The sequence below is a fragment of the Perissodus microlepis genome, chromosome 11 (genome assembly GCF_051167445.1).
Source record: "Perissodus microlepis isolate ML-2025 ecotype Zambia chromosome 11, ASM5116744v1, whole genome shotgun sequence".
In the NCBI taxonomy this organism is placed as follows: domain Eukaryota; kingdom Metazoa; phylum Chordata; class Actinopteri; order Cichliformes; family Cichlidae; genus Perissodus; species Perissodus microlepis.
The window spans coordinates 32,425,406-32,448,022 of record NC_140471.1 but is presented as its reverse complement, the minus strand read 5'-3'; the positions used below and the strand labels follow the sequence as shown (position 1 = coordinate 32,448,022).

At 40.5% G+C, this 22,617-nt stretch overlaps 1 protein-coding gene across 1 annotated transcript in view; it reads right to left on the bottom strand.

Annotated features, from left to right (window-relative positions):
* Positions 1-22,617, bottom strand: part of thsd7ab (thrombospondin, type I, domain containing 7Ab) — a 201,257-nt gene that overhangs the window by 30,366 nt on the left and 148,274 nt on the right. The window contains exons 17-23 of the mRNA XM_084944211.1: positions 22,111-22,244; positions 20,456-20,609; positions 18,945-19,086; positions 12,447-12,562; positions 11,766-11,883; positions 7,385-7,530; positions 5,575-5,749 (exon numbers count right to left, since the gene is read on the bottom strand). Coding sequence (XP_084800337.1) covers positions 5,575-5,749; positions 7,385-7,530; positions 11,766-11,883; positions 12,447-12,562; positions 18,945-19,086; positions 20,456-20,609; positions 22,111-22,244 — 985 coding nt within the window. The remainder of the gene's footprint in view (positions 1-5,574; positions 5,750-7,384; positions 7,531-11,765; positions 11,884-12,446; positions 12,563-18,944; positions 19,087-20,455; positions 20,610-22,110; positions 22,245-22,617) is intronic.

Sequence of the window (22,617 nt, the reverse complement as noted above, 5' to 3'; positions counted from 1 at the left end):
GTGTCCATGCCGTCGGGTGAGAAAGGCGACATCTCACTGATTCTGATCCGTGGGTCTGCGCTTTGTGTTTACGTCCTTGTGCAGAAGCCGTGTACCTGCTCTCATTTACTGTTTTAAATGTTTGGTGGTTGTCAAAATTTTGTGACGTTTCACCTGAGATTCTGGAATTTTGGGCAAAATACATTTATATAAAAAAATCGATTCAGGATTTTAATGAATCGATATCACGTTATCCAAGCCAGAATCGATTTTAATCGATGAATCGATTATTAAAACCCACCCCTAGTTGAAACCAGCAGTTCTCATCCGTGGCAGAAACACCAGCGACGCAAGTTGAGAGCCTGGGTTGACTGTTGGCGGGATCTTGGGACACAACAGCTGGGTGGTGCATTGTGTCGACTAGCTCAGCACTAGTAGCGGTGGTTTGAGCTTTGCCAAGGAGGATCGTGTCAAGTTCGCGTTCAGCCCCCTGGATTTGGTATAGCGTGGATATCCTTTGTTCCAGCTCGATCACTTTTTGGCTCAGGTTGATGCAGCTTTCACAACTGGATGTTGAGGTAAGTGGTGCCATTCCGAAATCTCGTACCGGAGTTGTGCCAAAAAGTGATTGTCTGCCAAAAACTGATTGCTCGTATTTAAACTGCTATAAGTAACTTGTTGGGCTATAATATGTGAAACATATGTCAAATGCATCCCTCATGGATGACATAAAGTCATCTTGAGCCACAAACAACATTCGTGTAACAAGGTAGAAGCCGCAATCAGTTTGTGGCAGTGACTTTTATATAACCTTTATTTATGCAGTTAAAAAAAAATCTCATTAACATTAAAAATGTCTTTTGTAAGAGTAAGTTGGCCAAGACAACAGCAGAAATGGCAGGAAATATTACAATAGTTCAGTAAAAATATTTTAAGTGGTGATAAAGGACCGGATTGGTTATAACACAGTTATAAAGATACTTGAAAAACAGATAATTTTTTAATTCTATATATAACCCCTTTGTAAACCCTGTTCACTGAAGTCTATTTACCAACATACGTAAAGATATTACACAGAAAAAATACACAGAAACATTGGAAATCAGTTTTTGGCAGGCAATCACTTTTTGGCACAACACCAGCGACAATGTCAAAAACAAAAACTGCCACTTTAGCTTACGTTAGCTAGTTGTGGCAGTTGCTAGCATGCGTGCATGCAGTCAGGATGCTCCGACACATCGGATTGTTTATGATATTATCACATGAGAGATACATTTTTCATGTTAAAATAAAGTGATTATGAATACAGGTATAATCACAAAAGCCAAATCTACAGTTTCTATGGTAAATATTACACAAGGCTTCAAAATCCTGAACAATAAGTGCAAATGAGCACAACACATGAGTGTGGTCTAATGTTTATAAGCTAAACTGTAAGCCATCTTTGAAAACAGCTGTGACCAGCAAAGCTTTGGACTCTTTCACATGCTCGAGTTACATTGGAAGGATTTAGTAGGGTTTGCCATTTTGAATTCTTTCCAGAACTAAAACCTTGACAGAATAAGGAGTAAGAATAAACAGTACTGCACTTTGAACTCTTTGCCGTGTGCATCTAATTAGCTTACGGCCTTAAATAGGAGCCACTTGTCACTTCCAAATCATTATTCAGCTAAGTCCATTGTGAGATCAGAGGTTATATTAAAAAAGGCCTGTTGGTCCTGGATGCAATCGAGGTCATGGTATGATTAGTTCCTCTCTCCTGCTCTTTATTGGATTGGAAGTTTACAGCTCCAACCAACATAATCAGGGATAACAATACACTTGGCAAACTCATTTATTTATCATCCAGAGTGCTGCCTTCAAGTAATCAGGGTGTCTACAGGTATAAGTGTCATGGTTCGAATTTTTGAGGAAGAGACATACGACTGGAAGTCCATAGTGGGTCAACACAAATTATTTTATTAAAACACACAGTACAGTGTGGGAAGAAACTTGCAACAGCAATCTTACAATCTTCTTCGAGCAGACCGCTCCCCGTCCTTATATTACCCTGATGACATCACAGCTAGATCTTACTGGAAATGATAACAGTTCCAAAGTTCTCCTTATATAGACATCCGATACTACTTTAGAGACAAACAAGTTTGTGATATGTTGTGCAATTCTGTGAGACTGTGTGTCCAACCGAGAGATTGTCCTGAGACGACCTCCCTGTTCTTAGTACGTGCGGGAGTGAACGTGCGTACTTTCCATGACTCTCTATGTGCATGTTGGTGTAGGCCTGAATCTGTGTGTAGGTGAATGTAGAAGGCCCTACTGGACCCACAGCTTCGAGAGGTGTGAATACAATGATATGGATACCATTTGCAATAGCTTAAGCAGATAGAAAGAATGATAGAGAACAACAATAGACTAATTAAAGTGATGATAATATGCATACATTAATATTTTGCTCAGATTACCATAGATATAATTCAGAGATTATTCTATCAACCGATTCGACAATGATGAATGATTGATCAATGATAGTTCTGATTATAAATTGTCACCCTAAGAATACAAAATAAAATATCTCTTGTCCACATAAGCAAGCAATGTGAGACTTTTTAATGCCACTTTAAATGAAATTTAAGACCAAAAGGGCAGTTCGATCGTCAAGCGTTTCCAGGCACCCGCTTTAACCACCAAGAGTAATTGCGGATTTCCAGCTATTTCCCATTAAACTTGATCTTTCCATTTTTGTAGGCTAATGAACAGGCTGCCTAAGAAGGCATTCGTCTTTATCAAGAGGATGCTTTTTGCCTCAGATCTGTTCTCTCACAATGCCCCACCCTGTATCTACTGTGTATTTAAGTGTGTACAAAGCCACTTTTGTCAGTTGGAGGAGGAGATTTGAGCCCACTAGTGAAGCTCGTGTTGCCCTTAATGCCTCAATAAAGGCCTTATTTGTTTCTCTCTTTTTACTCATGGGTTGAATTTTCCTGACCTTTTATTGTCTGGACTTATTTAACAATTTTAAACGGCGTACATAAATCAATTCGAGCAGCCTTTGTGTATGAGATGCACCATTTTAGCTGGCTCATGCCTCTGCTGCTGCACCACGTTTCACCCAAGCCTTTCTTACAATCAAAACACAAATACATCTTCAATCTATTCTCCTCTTAATCAGCATCTCCATTCATATGTGAGGTGAATAAATGAATAAAATCTACACGTCTCCGTACAGCAGATTGTTATTCAGTGCAATCGTATCTTGGCTTGCCATCTTGTCTTTTTATTTCAAGCCCTGAGGATTTTTTGTTATCTCGCCCACACAGATTATTGATTGCACCTTTTTTTTTTTTTTTTTACTATTATTTTATCTCTCGCACTGTATGTGTGAGTGTGTTCGAATCATTTTTGCTTCTAGGTTTCTTTGCTGTACAAATGGAATCAATTGAATTGTAGGGGTCACAGCTTTCATTTAGATTCTCCTCTCTGTCTATTTCACTGGAAGAGCAGGTGGTCCAAATATTTTGTGCGTTCCACATGAAACAGTTCCTGACGGCTGTGCCTCTGGCTTGGCCGGACACTTCAACATACTAGCAGGGCTTTGCTCTGGGGAGGACTGTGAGCGATCGCCCTTTGACTGTTGTTCTAACGATAACCTCAGCGTGTTTTACTCTTCTCGTGTGCTGCGAGAGGTGAAAAGAAGCAGCTGTGACTTACAGCTGGAGATAGACACCTTGTGAAATTGGAGAAAATGATAGAAACTATGAAGTGAATTGAAACCCACACATATGCAGAGTACAGCTGTCATGATTTGAAAAAGCAGAGAAGACAAGAGTGCTCTTTAAGCTGATACAGGCGATGAAGTAGAGAACCCAAAAGTAAATGAAACTCCCATAAAAAAGCACAGTTAGACAAAGCTTTGGTCATAATGTAGTCCATTTATTCTGCCTTAAGCTATGCTGCTGCTTCTCATTTTAGAGGTCATGATAGATAGTGAGCTCTGTTAGAGTTTCGAGGTAATGCTGAGACCAAACCCACACGCAAAAGACCAACTTTCAGCACCTCAAATAACAACTGCCAAACCCATTTAGGCATTTCAATTCACTTGGCTTTTAAACGTTACAACAAAGCTTGTTTTAATGTGTATTTAAGTGCTCATAATGGCTTCCCTGTAGTATACATCAGACTGCTGAGAAGTGTCGACTGTGCTGTGTATGGAGAGTGACTTGTTGAAGCTGAGACACAAAACAGTTTCGGGGTCTGTGTCCACATGCGCCACTTTTAAACACTTGCACTGCCGTCTTACAAACACAGCTCCTCTACCATTTTTTAAAATGCTGATGTCATAATTCCCACCCCTTCTTGACTCTGATTGGTTTGTGAGGAAGAAGTGACATTACATAAATTGTAAAAGTTGAACGCTGAGGGTGTTTTTACACTCGGAGCTATGAGCATTGATCACATTGAGCTTCATAGGATTTGCATAGAAAACTGCTCTGTGGATTAAAGCCTTAAATCACTGCTTTAATAGACAGATAATGAAGACAGATAATTCGTAAACACTAGTCTCAAACACCTTCTACAGATATGATGATGTATGAGCATGTATTTACCTGAACGCTAGATTAACTGACACATCTATATCAGCATCTTCAGCGCACAACAACCGATCCAAGTACTCAAGTGATGTTGATGTTAGCAACTATTGCTATTTCTAACTCTGTCTCCTGCTAGCAGCATCTGGGGTTGAAGTGCTGAAAACTGCAGCTCCTCTGGTGGCCACTTGAGGCTGACGCAAAAAGTGTAGTGTCCCCGTAGGCTCCTATGTCAAAATGCCCAATTTCACAGATATGAAATTAACATGTTCACAGCATAGCACACCCCTTCATATCAACTGTACAGGTAAAGTTTGGCCTCTAACTGACAGATGTGTTATTGCTGTCTGCTCGGTCTCATAGCTAGACTAATTCCAGTCATTGAACTGGACCTCCTGTTTGCGGTGTTAGTGCTTTTGGGAGTTATTTTAATGAAACTATCTGAAAAATATTGCAGATTGCTGTGTGGTATAGCCCTTCCAAGAATTTGTGCTCCATTTATGGTTAGTGAAATTGCTGTTTTATTACTCGGTTAGCACTAATTAGCACTGATAACCGTCTGGTTTAAAGTTGATTACTCCTGGATCCAAAAGAACAACCTAGCAACAATCTAAATGCTAATAAAAATATAAACCCAAAAATCAAGGGGCTCTTTTACATAAAGTCTATAGACTCCTTGTGGGTACTTCATGCCTGATCAGTTTTACTGACAGAGACTGAGGTTAATAGTATCCAGCATATTGCTGCCATAGCTTACTATTACTTTGTGTGGCAAAAAGCTGATTTGGAGGAGCTATTTCATTCACAGAATATTAAAGAAAATGAAAGTAAAGTAAAGTAAGAGTAAAGTCATAATTGATTTACTTTTTTTCATTAGAGAACCTTTTTTTTTAATAACAGTGGACTGTGCATCTAATTGCTTCTATTCAGTGTTTGGACTTTCCAAGGTTGCTCATGCAGCCCAAACAACAAATAATTACCACTGAAACCTTGAAGTCAGCATTATTACCTGGACATGGGAGGACACAGCTCTCTTTCAGTCTGATCTGCTTGTCTCCATCGACAGCCACCTCCAGGCTGCTGCACAGCTCCTCGTCCACCAGGCTGCCCTCGCCATCGCTGGAGCCGTCCGACACGAAGCAGGACAGGTTCCTGAAGCGCATGCCGTGTCCACAAACCACATTCTGACAGGACATAAACACCACAGAAGAAGACAGAAGGTGATGAGTTAACACAGTGAGGGAAGGGGGTGTCACACAAACCTGCAGCAATCTGATGGCAGTTTAATAATCCTAGTAAATTCAACTTCTGCCATTTGAATTGATGGAAAGATCAACTAAAGTCAAACAAATACAAAAAGTGTTTATGCGTCTCAGACATTTTCAGAGAAGAGGAAAAAGCATCACTGAGCTGAGCTGTAGGATGAAAAGCTGCAGGCATTAAGCTGCACACCTCCAGCTTCTCAGCAAGGCAGCATACCTGACCTGGAAACGTATTGTTGCTTAGAACAGAATATGTTCTATATATTTGCAATATGTACAGCGGTTTGTATTTTTACAGAAACAAAAGAGAGCACAAATACAAACATGGATGAGTTAAACCTCTACTTTTTAAGCTGTCATTTGTCTGGAAATTGTGTGAACTGTAACAAATGATTAAAGGGGACCATTTTCCACACTCGGATAAAGGCAGAAAATTAAGGTCAAGGATGGCATCTCATGCAGGACTGCACATGTAGACCACTTGTTAAAGTGCCCTTGTGGATTTTATTATGTGGGTAAGACTGGTAGGGCGTTGAAAACACAAAAGCAGTATTGGAAATAACCTTCTATTGGCAGGCGGGCAGTACAGAGTGTCTGCTGTTCTTGTTTTGAAGTTATTGGGACACTAAAGAGTGGAAGGGATGGAGAAAAAATCCTGGTGGATTAAATGAAGAATTGTTACTGTCCCGTTAAAATGTATTTTAATAGATAAAAGTATAAGGAAGATAAGCTTCCCCATATATTTTCAGTCTCTTTCCTGTGTGGGAGTTAAATTGTCCTTTATATTTGTTCATGAAAGAACAAAATATCTCACAGGATCATTCTATCTGGTACATTTTCTGCTAATATTTGCATTTGCTTAGTTAGGTAATATCATTTGGGAGTCCTCCAGGCTGGGTCCTAATTGGAGTTTGATAAGAGGTTACCACCCACAGGATGGTTTGCCTTTTTCTGAAGTGAATGCAGAGTGCATTTTAAAAATGTCGACTGTCTCTGCCTCTCACTCTCACACAGCCGAGGAAGGCAGAGGTTATAAGCACTTCCTTTTTGATCAACTTAAGTGAGGGGCAGCAAAGGATGTTAGTAACAGATGACATTACCTGTCTCTGTGTGTCCCCATAAAACCACATTTACTCTTGAAAAGTTTTGCTTTATGTCATAAAGTATTGCACTGGATGCTTTTAATAATCTGACCCGGTGCCACACAATGCAAAATTGAGTGTACAGGCTGCCAAATTTCTTGGCAAAGGTATTGGTTTACAGTAATGCATCAGCATTAAAGATGCATTAGATTGATTTTTTTTTACTGTCCATCTCTCAAAATAACCGTATGAGTGGGGAAATGATGAGCTTGTTCATCAATACTAAAGACTCCATTATTTTTTATCAGGTTCTTAGACTTCACCCTCCTGAAATCCACCTTCTGGCTCAAACTGTTTTAGAGTATTGATCTCAGCTGTGCCTGAGCTCCATTTCTTGTAGCTGACAGAGGTCGATACAATTATTAATGTTTAATGTACCTGGATTATGGTATAACTTTTATATGTATTGACATACCTCTACCCGACACTCAGACCAGGGGCTGTACTGCCAGCGGTAGCAGGGTCGGACAGGACAGGGTTTCCACTGCTCCATCTGAGAAGGGCACGGTCGGCCGTCGCCCTGAGAAGCCTGAACCACCGACCGCTGTCGCCACATCTTACCTGGAGAGTAAAAAAAAAAAGGTTAAATTTATCTCTGGCTTTCTGTGGATCTCTCATTAGACTTTTATATAAGCAGGATTTTGTTACTTGTTGATCTAGTGGAAATAGGTTAGTGTCGCTCTTGAACCTTTATAAATCTTTACTGAATGTCTGTCTTTTTGTTTTGTCATTTTTTTCCTAGAGCATCTCCACACACATAAGCACGTTCAATTCATGATTTTTTTAAGACTTTCTCCACTTCAAAATGTGTTCCCTACTGTGAAAGAAAACAAGATTATCATTGTTATCCTGAATGGAAAATGAAACCCCTACGGCATACAGCGCAGTTTTTCCTTCTAAAGATGCCCAAGTAATGAGCTTAAATCACCAGGAGTAACGATATTGTTCCAGCCATTTGGTGTTAATGTTGTGCGCTGATGTTATGCAGAGTTTTGCAGACCATCGTCTAAATGTTGCTGCTGTGTACTGTCACCAGGGGGCAGTCTCAAAATTATATGGAACCACCTTTAATGTGGGTTACTCTTGCTTGTGTTTGTGCTGTTGTTGTTCCTTTAGCACAGAAAACTATTCACTCTTGATTTTTGGAAGACTTGACAAAGTCAGTGCAGTAGCATAATCTTCTCAGTTTTACAACTGTCATGAACCAATCTTTGTGTTCTGGTTTGGATCACTGAAGGCAGGTATGTTTGACTGTGCGTCCACTTATGGTGCACACTGCAAACACTGCTGTCACATTCTCCTATTTCTCTGAGCAGCCCAGGGCCTACTACACATGCTGCAGCAGTGGGCTAACTGGGGTTGGTGTGGCGGTCAGCCTGATTGGGGCAGGACATCCACTGGACCCTTACCTTCTGGGAAAAAGTTCCTGTCCCTTTACTGTTTTGCTTGACATTGTTTCCCCCTTGAAATGTTTTCAGCAGCAGACAGCATAGGGAAAGTGAGGCTTATAGGGAACCAATCCAAAGTTTAACAATGTCAATAGTATAAAGACGCTACATTGTGAAGTAAAGATTTACTTCATATGAGAAGTTGAAGCAAAAAAAAGTCACTTTTACTTGTTTAAGTAGAACTGAAGTTAGCTAACAACAAGTTCCTGTGTTGGAAACTCTCCACCCCAGCACTGAAATCTGAGCATTTTGTTTTACCAGCATGAGAGAAAATTAATATCAGGAGGGTTTTTCTTTTCTTCAAAGCCTCTGGAGCTCTTGGTTTCTTGATAAAATAATACAATTAATGCAAAGTTCAAAGAGACTTTTTTTTTCTTCTGAACAATAAGCTAAACACAGAAACACATGCAGTGACCATTGTGGTGTACCACACAGCAGTCATCCATTCCTTCTATAAACAGCTCATTTAAATTCATGTGTATGCGTTTGTTTTGAATGTATTAAATTAATCCTACTGCGCACAATAGCACTTCACTTAACAGAGCAGGAGTTTCTAAATGGCATGAAATACTGCACCTTTTTTTCCCTTTGCCATCTTGATTGGTTCTTGGTCAACTTGAGTAAAAAGGCTTTTATTCCACATCACTCAGAAAAACCTCTTTAAATAAATCCAATTCATCGCAGAACCCCGGAGACCATTTGATTTAAGTGCAGAATTGATGCTATGAATTAACTGAAAGACTCAACATAGAAGCCCTTCACACACGTTTCTAAAAGCAACATTCCTGTCTACCTGCTTTAAACTGCCCACTCTCAACTCTCACAGCCCTCCATTTGTTGCATATTCCACTTACATTTTCACACTGACAATCCAGCAAAGTGCTCACCTCAAAATCCACCTTTACCAACCTACATTGGCTTTCAACACATAAAACAACCAGCGTTCCCACACATTCACACGCAAACTGTACAATTTCATATCCCACTCCAATAAAAAAAAAAACTTCCCCCACACATACACAGAAAAAAACGCACATCAAATAAGGTCCCCGCCTTTGCCCCTTTTTTTTTTGTAAAAAAAACTTTTTATCTTATTCCTTTTGATTTACCAACTATTGCTGTAGCGCCCTTTCTTCAAAGGGCTCCCTCAGCCCTGAGGAGCAGGAACATATAATGGGACAGAATCAATTGTGTGAACTGCTGGAACAACAACCAGGCAACAGGACGACAAATTTTCTATGGTCATTTGGAAATACTATAACACAGTAACTTTGACTTAAATAAAGACTCCCTCTGCTTTGTTTGTGGGAGTTTTTCTAGCTAGCTACATTTCCTGCTCCAGTGGGAGCAGGAAATATCTGAGATGCGTGTCTCCCAAATACACGCTTTGGTACCATGTGTACATAACATGTATGTAGCCCACAGTAACAAACAGAAGTAGAAACCTTTTGTTGGAATTAGTACTAATGTGGTTTTAGATATTTATTTATCGTTAGTTTCTGACTTGGATGGATAATTTCATTTTTAATCAATAGGATTTTTTGTCCCGCCTTTAACTGTTCCCATTTTGGTTACACTGGTAAGGCTGCTTAGTCCCACATCAGCATGCATGTGAAATAACTCTGACCTTGCTCCTAGGTCAGGTTTCTTTTTTAGTTGGAGATAAAAAGAAACAACAAAATAAACAAACTGAGAGTCCACAGACCTTCTGGAAATCCATAGAAGTACGCTGATCTTTTATTGCAATGGGTGTCGAGCCACAGCTCATATGGAGCTCAATCTAATTCCCTAAATTGTGGTAGGACAGACTGTGCAAAACATCCATCCTTTGTTTGGCTAATTTCACACTAATAAACTGCCCAGATAAGCCAGCAGGCCTGAACTGGATAACACTGACATTTAAAAGACCCTGGTCTGACTTTATTTTACTTTCTTGGTCTCTGTGCATGCACACCATTTTGATTATTGTTGTTGGTTGTGATACAAAGCACAACATTTTAATACAACCAGAGCATTGTTCCATCATTTCTGCAGATGTGTCTTCATTGTGGTTACCCATCCTCCTTTTGCAGTTTGGCATCCTCTAGTATTTTTGTTACACACTGGTTACATATAGTTACACTTGGGGACATTAAACATGGCCAGTTTCAAAGGTCAGTGTTTCTACAAATAATTCCCTGTTTCAGACAGTTTATTCCTCCTGACTCTGTACATCAGTGAGCATACATTTCCTTCACATGGTCATCTCATAAACAGTTCTTCTCTTCTGTTTGTGGGAGCCAGTAAATCATAAGAAAGCCCTAAAGGGAGGAGGAGAAGCTTAAATGGCTTGTTTCAGATGATGTGTGAGGGCCTAGTATGAGATAAATAAGGAATATCTCAAACTCTGCAAAAAAAAAAAATCCTCTCCTACAGTTAAATTTGTTTTAAATGCACCACACACATGCACACAATTGACCACACTCCAATATGTGGTCACACCAGCTGTGGGAACAATGAGTTTTTAAGACTACACCTACCAATAAACTTGGCCCACGTTTTGATTTCAAATGCACACCTGTAAAGTTTGGTAAAGCTGCCAAGAGTTTACATAAAACTGCATCCTGCACAGACAGATGGGTAGACATAGTACAGTCAACCTACCAAAGTACTAAAAACTGCTTGTTTGGCAGTTCTTGCTACAGTAAAGACGGACTAAGGAGGTAAAAACAATAATAGCTCCGATATCACAGTTGGATCTTGTTTTTTCAACAGATAAATGGTAAATATAGATAAAGCAACAGGAATGTTAGGTGGTTGGAAATGGTCATTATTTTTTATTTGATAGGACAGTGTAGCACAGACAGAAAAGTGAGGGGAGAGAGCATGAGTGACAGAAAGCAAATGGGATACATGGTACCTGGGCCGCCTGCTCTACCAGGTGAATTACAAGGGTGCGTCAGGAGCCTGTGTTTCACCTGTTTTAGCTTTAGTCGTCTGTTGCAAATTCAAGAATCTATGTTTGGCCATTTGCCATTAAGACTGAAGTGCAACTTTACAATCTGGCATCCTCTTTTATAACACGTCTTAAAACATTTATAGACCATCTTAAACGTATATGTGCTTCATTATTTTGCCTGAACTTATTTATCTCGTTTACTTGTTTATGTTGGCATTTGCCTTTACTCCAGTGTAATCTCATTATTGCACTTGAAAAGAGCAATGGAAGTAAATCAGTAAGATTAATGTGCAATTAATGATGATGTTTAGAAAAGTTGTCTTGTTCGTGAAAGGTTACCGATTTCATACTCCTGGATTTTGATGGCACTGGAAGCTGCTCGGACAAAAACGTGTGTCTGAAATTCTCACCTTCTAGACCGCAGGTCTGTGAACACTCTGACCAGGCCGACCACTCCGACAGCTGACAGTTGACAGGACACTCGACCACACAGGAGATGTTCATCTGCCACTTCTTCTCCAAATTCATCTGCAGCACATGTTTCAAACAACACATCATCAAATCATTCACATAACAGACAACCAATCATTACGCTGCAAACTCAATCTGCTATGGTCAGACACCGACTTGACCTCTCAGTACTGCAACTCCCAGAAGTCTCTGTTCTGGCAAAGGGCAGGCTTCCGGCCAGCTGAATTGGATTATAAAGGCTGCTGTGAAAACAATCCCGACACAGTGCGTTTTTGTGAATGAGCCAGATGATGAAGTGGGCCAAGGGTTAAATAGCTGTGGGGAAGGCTCTGCCACAGCCCGCCGGCTACAATTACATGGAGGTGACACATTATGAATGAATAAAACGCCCAGCCAGAAGCAACGACAACAATCTCTGCATGGGAATATTCTTGAATATTTCATGTTGCTTCGGGCTGAATAGTACTGGAACGGTGCGATAATATATTTTAATGAGTTATGTGATCACGTCATTAAGAAAAGAAATTAGTGTGTCAAACAAAGAAAGTAAAATTGGATTTTTCCAAGAAACAAAAAGGGAAGGTCCAATAGCAAACACCTGAAGGATTTTCCAGTCTCACCTCTTCACAGAATTTTATATCCACCGATTTGCCATCACTGCGAACGCAGTCAAGCATCCGGGTTTTGATGCCGCTGCCACAGACAGCGTTTGGACTCAGCTGACACGTACTCCAGTCTGAAGAGAAACAAAACATATTCAAAATTTTACTAGTTTTAAAACTAAAATTACTAACACAGATATTGAGAATCACCGCTGAAGACGGCACTGTTGTTTGTGCCTACGAACAGCAATTTGCCATGACCCCCTTTGAAGAAGTCACCTTATACCCAGTGGCATACCTCTTCCTAGTGTTTGGAATGCCCAGTGGCAGTCCTCTTATATAAATACTACCTGCAACGTAAGCTGGATTTTCTTGCATTGTCAAAATGAGGATCTTCAACTTGAAATTCAGAAGTTAAATCTGCCAAGAAAGGCAGGCGAGCAGAAGCCAAAAGCCAAAAAACTTGCTTGTAAAGACAAGCTGTGAGCTGCCATGTTGGTTCATGTCAAGAAGTTGGCTCCAAAGGGTCCTCTTTAGACAGTTCAGGGTGTTAGGAGTGAAGCTCGAAAATGACAGTCTAGTCCTGGAAGAGAAATTTGTATGTGCAACAGTGAGAATGCAGAAGTGCTACAGGATACTCCTGATCTGATGGCTGTTGATGGTTTGTTCATGGTGAACGGTTACATTCGGGCCTGCTGAATAGGATGCTTGGAGTATTCGACACAATGCAGATTCTAAGGATGGTAGTGATTCTAACACAGGTCCTGATGTTTGTTTGTACAACTTCATTTTCAATGCTGACTCCAGGCACATTTTTTCTGTGCTGCAGCAACAGCCTGGGAACTTCTTATACTTTGTAGTGATGCCCAGCACAATGTTTTTTTTAATACTACGAGGATTTATTTTTACACAGTACATGTAGCCTGGGACATAATCGGAAAAGTCGTATAGAGAAACAATCTCGCTTTGTTCCTTTTTCTTTATCACACTCACAAAATGGAAAATGTCAAGCTTTCGGAGCAACAATGGCTCTCTCACAGAAAATATAAATAACACCAGATAATAAGTTGAATAAATATGCAAAGACTTGGCATCTGCTGTGGTTTAAATAACTAATTTCAGTTTGTTTTCTGCAAATAACTGAAAATAAACACTGTTGAATAATCCAGCACAAAGACAGCACTGCAACGTTGCCCTGAACTTTATGAGTGCAACTCTACAAAAGGCTCACCAACAGCACTGGCAGTAAAACAAAGAGCTGTTCTAAAGCTTCAACAAACAAATCAAGCATGTCATCCAGATGTTTAAGGAAACTGTAAATAAGTTCTGAAATATGATCTGAATAGATATGATTTGCACTGAAAGCATTAAACGTGCTATTTAATTGAACTGAGACTGTGTTCTCCCAAATGTGTCAAAGTTGGATTATTCCATTATGCAAATTCTTTCTAAAGTTGATTACTTTTATTATAGCGTACCACATCAACTTGAATAGTTCTTCTTTGATTCTCAAGTGAATTCTTGAGAAAGTCTTCATTTAAGACAAGTCCTCAATTTGTAATTTTCGCCAGTTGGAGGCAGCAGGAAACGATCACAGATGCTGCGAATCAACAGTAGTATTTATTTGGAGTTATATTTGTTGACAAAACCACAATTTATACAAATCATTTTAGCACAGTTTCATTTTACAAATGACTTAAAGACAATTCTGGCTGTTTAGTTACTATACGGCTCTGGTACATTTGCCTGCTAGGTGCTAGCTCTGTGGTTCTGCAGCTTTTCAAAGGCTTTTTTGGCACCAAAAACAGCTGCTCAGTCTGCAAATAAAACCTTGATGTGAGCTCTCTGAGTGCACAAACACAGTTGGAGGCTGGATACCAAAAATAATGAGCTGAAAGATGCTAAATGCTCCGAATAACTGAGAGGAACTGCTAAGTTGGGTGATAAGGATCTGTGGATTTGTGACAGGAAACAGCGCTTACTTGATTAATGATTATTTAATATAGTTAATTCTAGCTGTTCTAGATGAATACAGCATTCTGGATAAATTCCAGTCTGGTTTTCGTAGAGCACACTCTACTGAAACTGCACTTATTAGAGTCTCCAGTGACATCCTAATGAATTATGATGCAGGAGAATGCTCTGGCCTGCTGATGTTGGACCTGACGCCTGCCTTTGATACTGTTGACCATCACATTTTGCTAGATAGGCTGAGATATTGCGTGGGTATATCAGGGTCTGCTTTGGACTGGTTGACATTTGCCAAACCTTCTATCAGGAACCTTGGTGTAACTTTTGACTCAGCTCATGACACTCATGCTAATTTATTGGTTTGCTCCTGTTTTTATCATTTAAAAAATATTGCTAAGCTGAGTCCCATTGTTTCATGCTCAGAACTAGAAATGGTCATCCATGCATTTGCCTCATCTCGTTTGGATTATTGCAATTCTTTGTTCACTTGTTTAAGTAAAGCCTCTGTGGATCATTTGCAAGTTCTTCAGAATGCTGCCACAAAGCTTCTGACCAAATCTTCTAAATACTCCCACGTTACACTCCTGCTGATCCAGTTGCACTGGCTCCCCATAAAATTCAGAACCAACTTCAAGGTTTTGACTTTGACATTCAGGGCTCTGCATGGACAAGCACCAACCTATATCAGAGATCTTTTACATCAGTACATCCCCAGCAGGTCCCTGAGGTCATGTGATCAGGGCTTGCTGGTCGTCCAGCATACGAGGCTGAAAACGAAAGGTGATAGGGCGTTTGTAACTGTGGCCCTCAGACTCTGGAACTCCCTTCCTTTGAGCCTGAGATCTGTGGACTCAGTGGTTTCATTTAAAAAACAGCTAAAAACCTAAAAATCTTTTTAAACTTGCTTTTGGTTGATTTATGTTTTTATGTTTTAGCTTTTCTGTGAAGCACTTTGTGATTTCTGTCTTGAAAGGTGCTATACAAATAAAAAAAATTCACTTACTTTACTTACTTACTTAATTAATATAGTTATTAAATAGCAGCGTTCACTAATAAGCTATCACGTAAAAGGTAATCCTGGCATCAAGTGCACTGTGTTTTACAGCATTAAATGACCCTTACAATACAACTGTTATCTGCCTGCTTTGAGAGCACATAACTTTACCACATATCAAATATTTGCCAGCATTCAGCAGGTTGCAGCTGTTGATTTTACCACCCTGAGTGCGAGCAGAGCTGGAAGGCAGGTGAGAGGGTGTCATGATTTAGATGAGAGCAAGAAGCAAAAAGAAGAGGAGGAAGCATTGAAGTCACAAGAAACCAGCCTTTCACAAGTGTTCTGCCTCTGTACTTGGATGTATTTTCAGTTTAAGCGGGATGATGTGGAGGGGACAAAACACAAGGAGACGCTGTTTAGAAGTGTTCGAATGCCTCAGCTGTCACAAAGTCTTTACACTTCAGAGAGAATAAATCCCAAACAGTGAGAAACAACCGTAGTCTGTCTTCGGCTTTTTATAGGGGAGCACACAAAAATGCATTGTCGCTTTATGTTGTCTCATTCCTCTCTGAAAGTTGCTTACCTTAAGCTTTTATACAGTACGCTCATACACAGAGTCTCCCAGCAAGGACAAGAACAAGGATTCTTTATATAAAACATCAATTAATTGGTAGATTTTTTGATATGACGTATTGACACAATGCGACACGATCAAGTTAATGACTAGCTCCACTGCTGACACACTAAAATTTCCCAGCCTTCAGAGAGCAGAAACTACATAGACCTTTTAGGATACACATGCCAAGCATATAAATGAACCATTTTAAGCTGCCAGATGACTCAGCAGAGCAGTGCGCATGCCTTGTACTTGCCACACTGTAACTTTGACTTCAGCTCATTACCTTTGTGGCATTACATTCTTCGTCTCCTTCTGCCACCTCTTTAAAAATAATCAGTGTGGCTTTGTTGTATTTCTGGAGTCTTTATATCTTCTGGCTGTTGAAGATGACTTTTAATAACAGATGCCTGCAAAGAGGTCATTTAAGATTTCTAACATCTCACTTATATCCAATAAATCTGGCTGCCATCAGTGTCTTTTTATGGTGGCATTGCGTTGTGTGGCCATTTGGTCTGATTTGAGTCGCCTCCTTTGAAAAATAAGCAGAATTTAAAAGCTGCTTCAATACAAATTCAGTCCAATGAATATGAACAGAAAAATCCAAAGATTTAGGAAGCAGAACTTGGCACCCTGAGAAAATGATTTCTGTGAAGGGAAAAAGCAGCATTTTATTCCAGACTTGGGGTGCCACTGCCTTTAAACAACCACAGTGCTGCTTAAAAAAAAGAAGAAGAAAAAGAAAAAAAACTTGCAACAACAGGGAGGCTGAGGTATCACTCACGAAGAGCGCCGTGCGATGAGCGGCTGTTTTTAGCTGCAGTGAGCTCGTTTGCAAGCTCAACTCGGGAAATTGTGTCTCCTTTTGCTGAGGAGCTTTGTGGCACTCTGGAGACTGGAAATAGGGAGATCGCAACAAGAAAGACTGACAGTAAGAGACAGAGAGAAAGGCAGCAAGAAAAGGAGAGAAACGTTGCAGGAAGGAGCAGCTTGGATGATCTCTGCATCAACAATGGAAAAAGAATACCCAATAATAATTTCTGCTCATATATTAAGTACATATACCCCAGGATACCTGCATGCCACTGTGAACTCAGCAGTTGGGATAATATGTCACCTCTTCCAAAGAGCAGAGGGAGCAGGAGGGTGGGCTTCCAAACTAAGTGAGTGCCAAACTCTGCTTTTATTCGCTTCTATTGAAATTGTTTCTTACAGTTTCCAAAATGAAACATTAATGCATAACCTCAGTGACATGTGAGGTGGAGCTGTGATGTCCCGAGGATTCGAGGGGGAGGCTCGTGTAGGCTGCCAGCTCAAATCTATTTTGGAAATCTTTCTGTTTACAGTTAATCAGAAATGTTTTCTGTTCTAAGCAGTCACACACAGAGGTGCCACTGAGCAAGGCATTTAACCACAGTGGCCTGCAGCCAACTGGTTTACTTGTACTCTTCCAGGCTTTAATGGTTGTAGCTGCAGAGAAATCAAACATAATGTGTGCCTATTCAACCTCCCTGTGCAAACCGGCGCTAAAGAGATAAACAACCAACCAACAAATAGCCGGCTTTTAGAGACGAGCATTGTAAAGACCAGCTGTGAGCTGGACTCAAAACAGTCCTATTAACGTTACATTGCCATTATACAAGGTTTTGATAAGACCCCGCATGGTCTGCAATTATCCTACTAGAATGAAACAAAAGCGATAAGGATAATGAAAAAAAGAAAATAGATGAGCTGTTTATTGATCGCTCATCCCGTGAGGGGCTCAATCTGAAATGGATGCTGCATTTTAAGGCTTACATTTAAGGGGCTGATTTTCATGTCACTGATTTGGTTCAGATTTGGTTCACATCACTGACAGCAGCCCAAAAATCACAAAAGCAGCAGCAGTGCTGCCATTTTCAGGAAATACGTGATGATGCAGACCGCCAGGCGGCCACAATCCCCGTGTTAATCATCCTCATCCACTCGGAAATGTAGTGAAATAACACAGACAAACCTAAAAAGTCCAGAATACTTCTTTTTACTTCTCACAGTAAGGACTTGATGATTAATAGCACATCTCTACTATTTTAAGGAACTCCTGCGTCACCATGCCACCACGCAGTTACATCACCATGGCGTTGTTAAACATTCACATATTAACTGAACATTAACACTGGTTAGATGTATCATCGCCACAGCAACTTCCGGTGTGAGACACCCAGGCCAAAATCTTGAACATGCATGAACATGAATTTTATTTATAGAGCGCCAAATGACAACAACAGTTGCCTCTCAGCGCTTTATATTCTAAGGTAAAGACGCTAAAATAATACTAAGAAAACAGCAAAAACTCCAACAATCAGATGATCCCCTATGAGCAAGTGTTTTGGCAACAGTGGGAAAAAAGAACACCAGGCTCAGGGAGGGGCAGCCATCTGCGTGAGGGGAGGAAGACACAGGAATTCACAAACCTGCTCTTTGTATGTGGCTTGGAAGGAGTCTAAATAAAAGATACGGAAAAAACAGCTATTAGCAGTTCGTCTGGGCTAGCTTTTATAGTCTGGAAGGCTCAAGTGAGCCAGGACCTTCTCCAAGACAATGTGTGGAGCGTCATGCTGTTCTGAGCCATAAAAACATATTGTACAATCACAATACTCAAGGAGCAAACACAACATGACTGCAGTAACTACAACAGAACATTAACAGTCCCAAGAGTCTGTGCCTTTCCTGCCATGAACTGTCTGTAAGACGCTTTTCTTTCTCCACCTGATTATTGTTAAAAGACAGCTGCTATTAGCTGATGATTGTTTCTCTATTAATAACTGGCAAAAAAGCCCTTTGACTTTTATATCAGTACATCCTTTTTGGGGAGATTCAGTGTGCCATTTTAAACCAACCAATGAGTGTGGATTAGGCTATAAACCTGGGCTTCTTCAACATTTCCTTTTACCTGTGATGTTGTAGAAGTAGTTGAAACAGTTGAGGTTAAGGCTGCAGGGTTCCTTTTCGGTCGTGTCTGGACACTCTCTTCCCACGCTGGGGGGTCGAATGGTGTATGCTGTCCGCACTCGATAGTTACTTCTGGTACAGGGCTGGAACAGAGACTTCCCATTAAAAACCTGAGCCATTAGAATGCATAAATGATTAAACAGGCCATATTGTAGCGAGTGATAAGAAGTGAATGGAGGCATATCCTTGACCCGGAACAAAGTCATAGCGTTCCTGCAGCCATGGTGTTCATGTGTTTTGATGATTGAAGGCACTAAATGTGTTAGAATTATTTATGAAGTTATTGGGCCGCGTTTCATTTAAAATGTTAATGTCAAGATGTTCTCCGATGGCTTTCCTACGCCTGGAGGAATGCCTTTAAATAAGACTCTTTCTTTCCCAAAATGTGGAATTCGATGTTTTTGTTCCAGCAGGAGTTGACAGGAGGGCTGAAACAGATATTCTGCTGGAATGGTAAATCACCAGACTCTACACGGTCATTGCTCGCAGAGAAGAGAGTTGGGGGAGAAAATGACAGCCTTTTGAATAACTCCATTGCTGGCATGATGAATAAAACATGTGAGAGGCCCTGCTGGTGCCACTGTACTCCACGTCGAGACTGGAATTGTGGGAAGATGGTGCGTCAAGCACTTTGGGAGAGAATGGGGTGTGATTAACAATGGCCAGGGTGCTGCTGTGAGAACAGCGGGTGAAACCAGAGCAGTTAAAGCGGCTTTTTACCATCAAACGGAGGTGTCGGGCGGAGGAGTTGAACAGGATGTTCTGACACCTTTGGAAGTTTTTGCAAAAAGAATGAACATTGCGTGTGTGCTGCAGCATGTAGGTGTGTGCTGATTGCAGGGGCCGCTGTCTTTTTACAAATCTGAAGTCACCATGGAATAGGAAACTGTCTCAGCTGTAGACCAATATCAGTTATATTTAATTTACCATAACTTTTTTACAGTGAAGTAATGTTTTACAAACTGAATTCGTGGTCTTGTGTAAGACTATTTTTGGTTGTCTGCCAAATCATGTTCACAAATTAGCTGCAATATTTTTAGCCTCAGCTTTTATGTTTGCTGCTACATTACTGCTGAAATATATCCAGGTGTGTGTGTGTGTGTGTGTGTGGCTCTACATGCTCCTGAATCTTTATCATAAATCATGTTCCCTCCCTGCTGAATGCACAGTGAGTACAGTGTAATATAGGTGATATATAAGCCATTTTTCTCCTTCTTCCCAGTTCATATATCTCTTTTATTCCTCCTTGGTGGATGAGAAATAACCTGTTGACAAAGATTCACACACTGCTCACAATGATACAGTGCAGCCACGCTTTGAATTCCTGAACCTCAGAAAATTTTTTCCAACAAGAAAATCATATCAGTGGACTTCACAGAAATCTGACGCTGCCATATCCGCTCTGTGCCAGACAGCTGAGCTGCTGCTTTCTGATGTGGGTTCAGCTCTCACCAGGGTGCAGCGACTCCAGGGTCCCCAGTCGCTGAGGACACAGTCCTCAGGGCAGGGCAGCCGGCTTTCCCTGGCCCCCAAGGGCATCTCCTCCGGGTCGCACAGGTAGTCCTCGACGGGCTCAGACGGGCCGTCAATTGTGTTGAGCATGCACCTGTGGGATCAGGCAAGAAACACCCAGAGTTTGACCTTGTTTTAGCAATTCTGCTGTTGTGGTGCAAAGAAAGAAATAGTCAGACAGTGTGTTTTAACTGGACAGGGAGCTGGCAGGTACATGAAGTACCTGACAACCTATGTGCTTCTCACACGGCAGTGTGTATCCCCCAGAGTAGGTGAGGTCAGGTCTATAAAAAAAAGTCTAGTTTCACCTTTATTTTAACTTTTATTGTAAGTTTTAACAAAAACATTTTTTACAATAAGTAAAAAGTAAATTGTTTTTTTCAATTAAACCACAACCTGGATTTCCTCAACGACCTCGGTCAGAATATTTTATTTAAATTGCAGCTCGTTACACCCCAGTAGGCCATTTACAGTATTAATTTCACCTGCTCTAAGGAGGGACAACTCAGCTGAGGTCATTAGCATTTTTACTCACTCTGACTGTACATTAGCCGCTCTAGCAGCTTAATGGACCACCAACAATCATGCTAAGATGCCAGGTTGGTTATTATCAGGACTGTATATGTTGATATCTTTTCAAGCAGAGTTGCTCCCATGTATGTGTGTTTCAATCCTCTGTTTTTAAGATGTTTTTGTTTTGAGTAATTCAATCTACTTCATCAGCTGATCAGTACCAGATAATGATTTTCCAAAAACAGAAAATGTGCATATGTTTGTGTACTTTAATGGTGTGCCATAGGAACACCAATTATTGAATAACTGTATTAAGAAGAGCAGCATAAATTTGTCACATTTTAAAACTGTAGTGGAGTTGTAATTATTTCAACTCTAAAAGACACAAAATAAAATTCAGTCAGTAAAAATAAGATTTTTTTTAAATCTGCAATGATTTTAACAGGTGTTATGGTTGTGTGGGGCCTCTATGCTATCATTATGTCCAACTCCAGTCCTCGAGAGCTACCGTCTTGCAGCTTTTAGATGCATCTTTGTTCCAACACACTTGAATCAAATGAATGGCTTATTATCAGGCCTTTGTCAAACTTGATGGCATGCTGAAGAGGTAATCCAACCATTTGATTCAGCTATATTGGAGTAGGGATGCATCTAAAAGCTGCAGGACAGTAGCTCTCGAGGACTGGAGTTGGACACCCCTGCATTAGGCTTTGCATAAGTAATGAGAGCCTCATATGGAACAGAGCATCAGTGACAACATATAACACACTGAATAAGTCAGGCATAGAATGAAAGGAGGAGCTGGAAAGTTTGTGGGCTGCAAAGTGGCTTGCATAGCAACTGTAGCCACCCCAGTGCGGCTTAAATAAAAAACCCTGTATGAGATTTGCTGTGAAGCACAAACAGCTGAGTCATCAGTTAATGCTGGCTGCAGCTGATATCTGCTGATCTGCCAGGATTGAGGCTGAGCTTAACTTTGTGGCCTGTCTGAATAAATGCCATGCTCAATTACAATAAAAATTTTTTGGTAAACACTGAAAACAAATAAGCAAAGCCACAATAGCAGGCAATCTGACAAATACCTGACTCTTCTGGTCTGGACACCTTCTCCACAGTTTTCTTTCAAATCCACGTTGCTGACTTTCCACACACTCCACGGCTCGGCCACCCATACGTACTGTTTGCAGTCACTCTGACACGGCACCACCTCATACACCTGAGAAAAATAACAAACACTCTGAAGTTGATAGAGCAGCAAATCAAATGTAGCAGATTGCAGTTTCTTTTCTAAACTTTTTTGCTGCAGGCAAACTCTCAGAGGCTTGCTTAGCTAACAAATATGATCCTCGTGGTCAAAATGAAAAAAGTCGCCTCTACAAATATATTTATTTTTTAATATTTCATCTTAGCCATGCAAGTTTGTCAGTTAAGGTTTGCCTAATACACTGTGATTCTTTAGCTCAGCTCTCTGAGGTTTAACTCAGCCAACGAGATTATTTCTGCCCCCAGAGAAGCTTTGCCACTGAGAAATGTCTGCATAAATAAAACTCAAGTCTCCTATAGGACCTTGTTTAGCTACATTCATGACA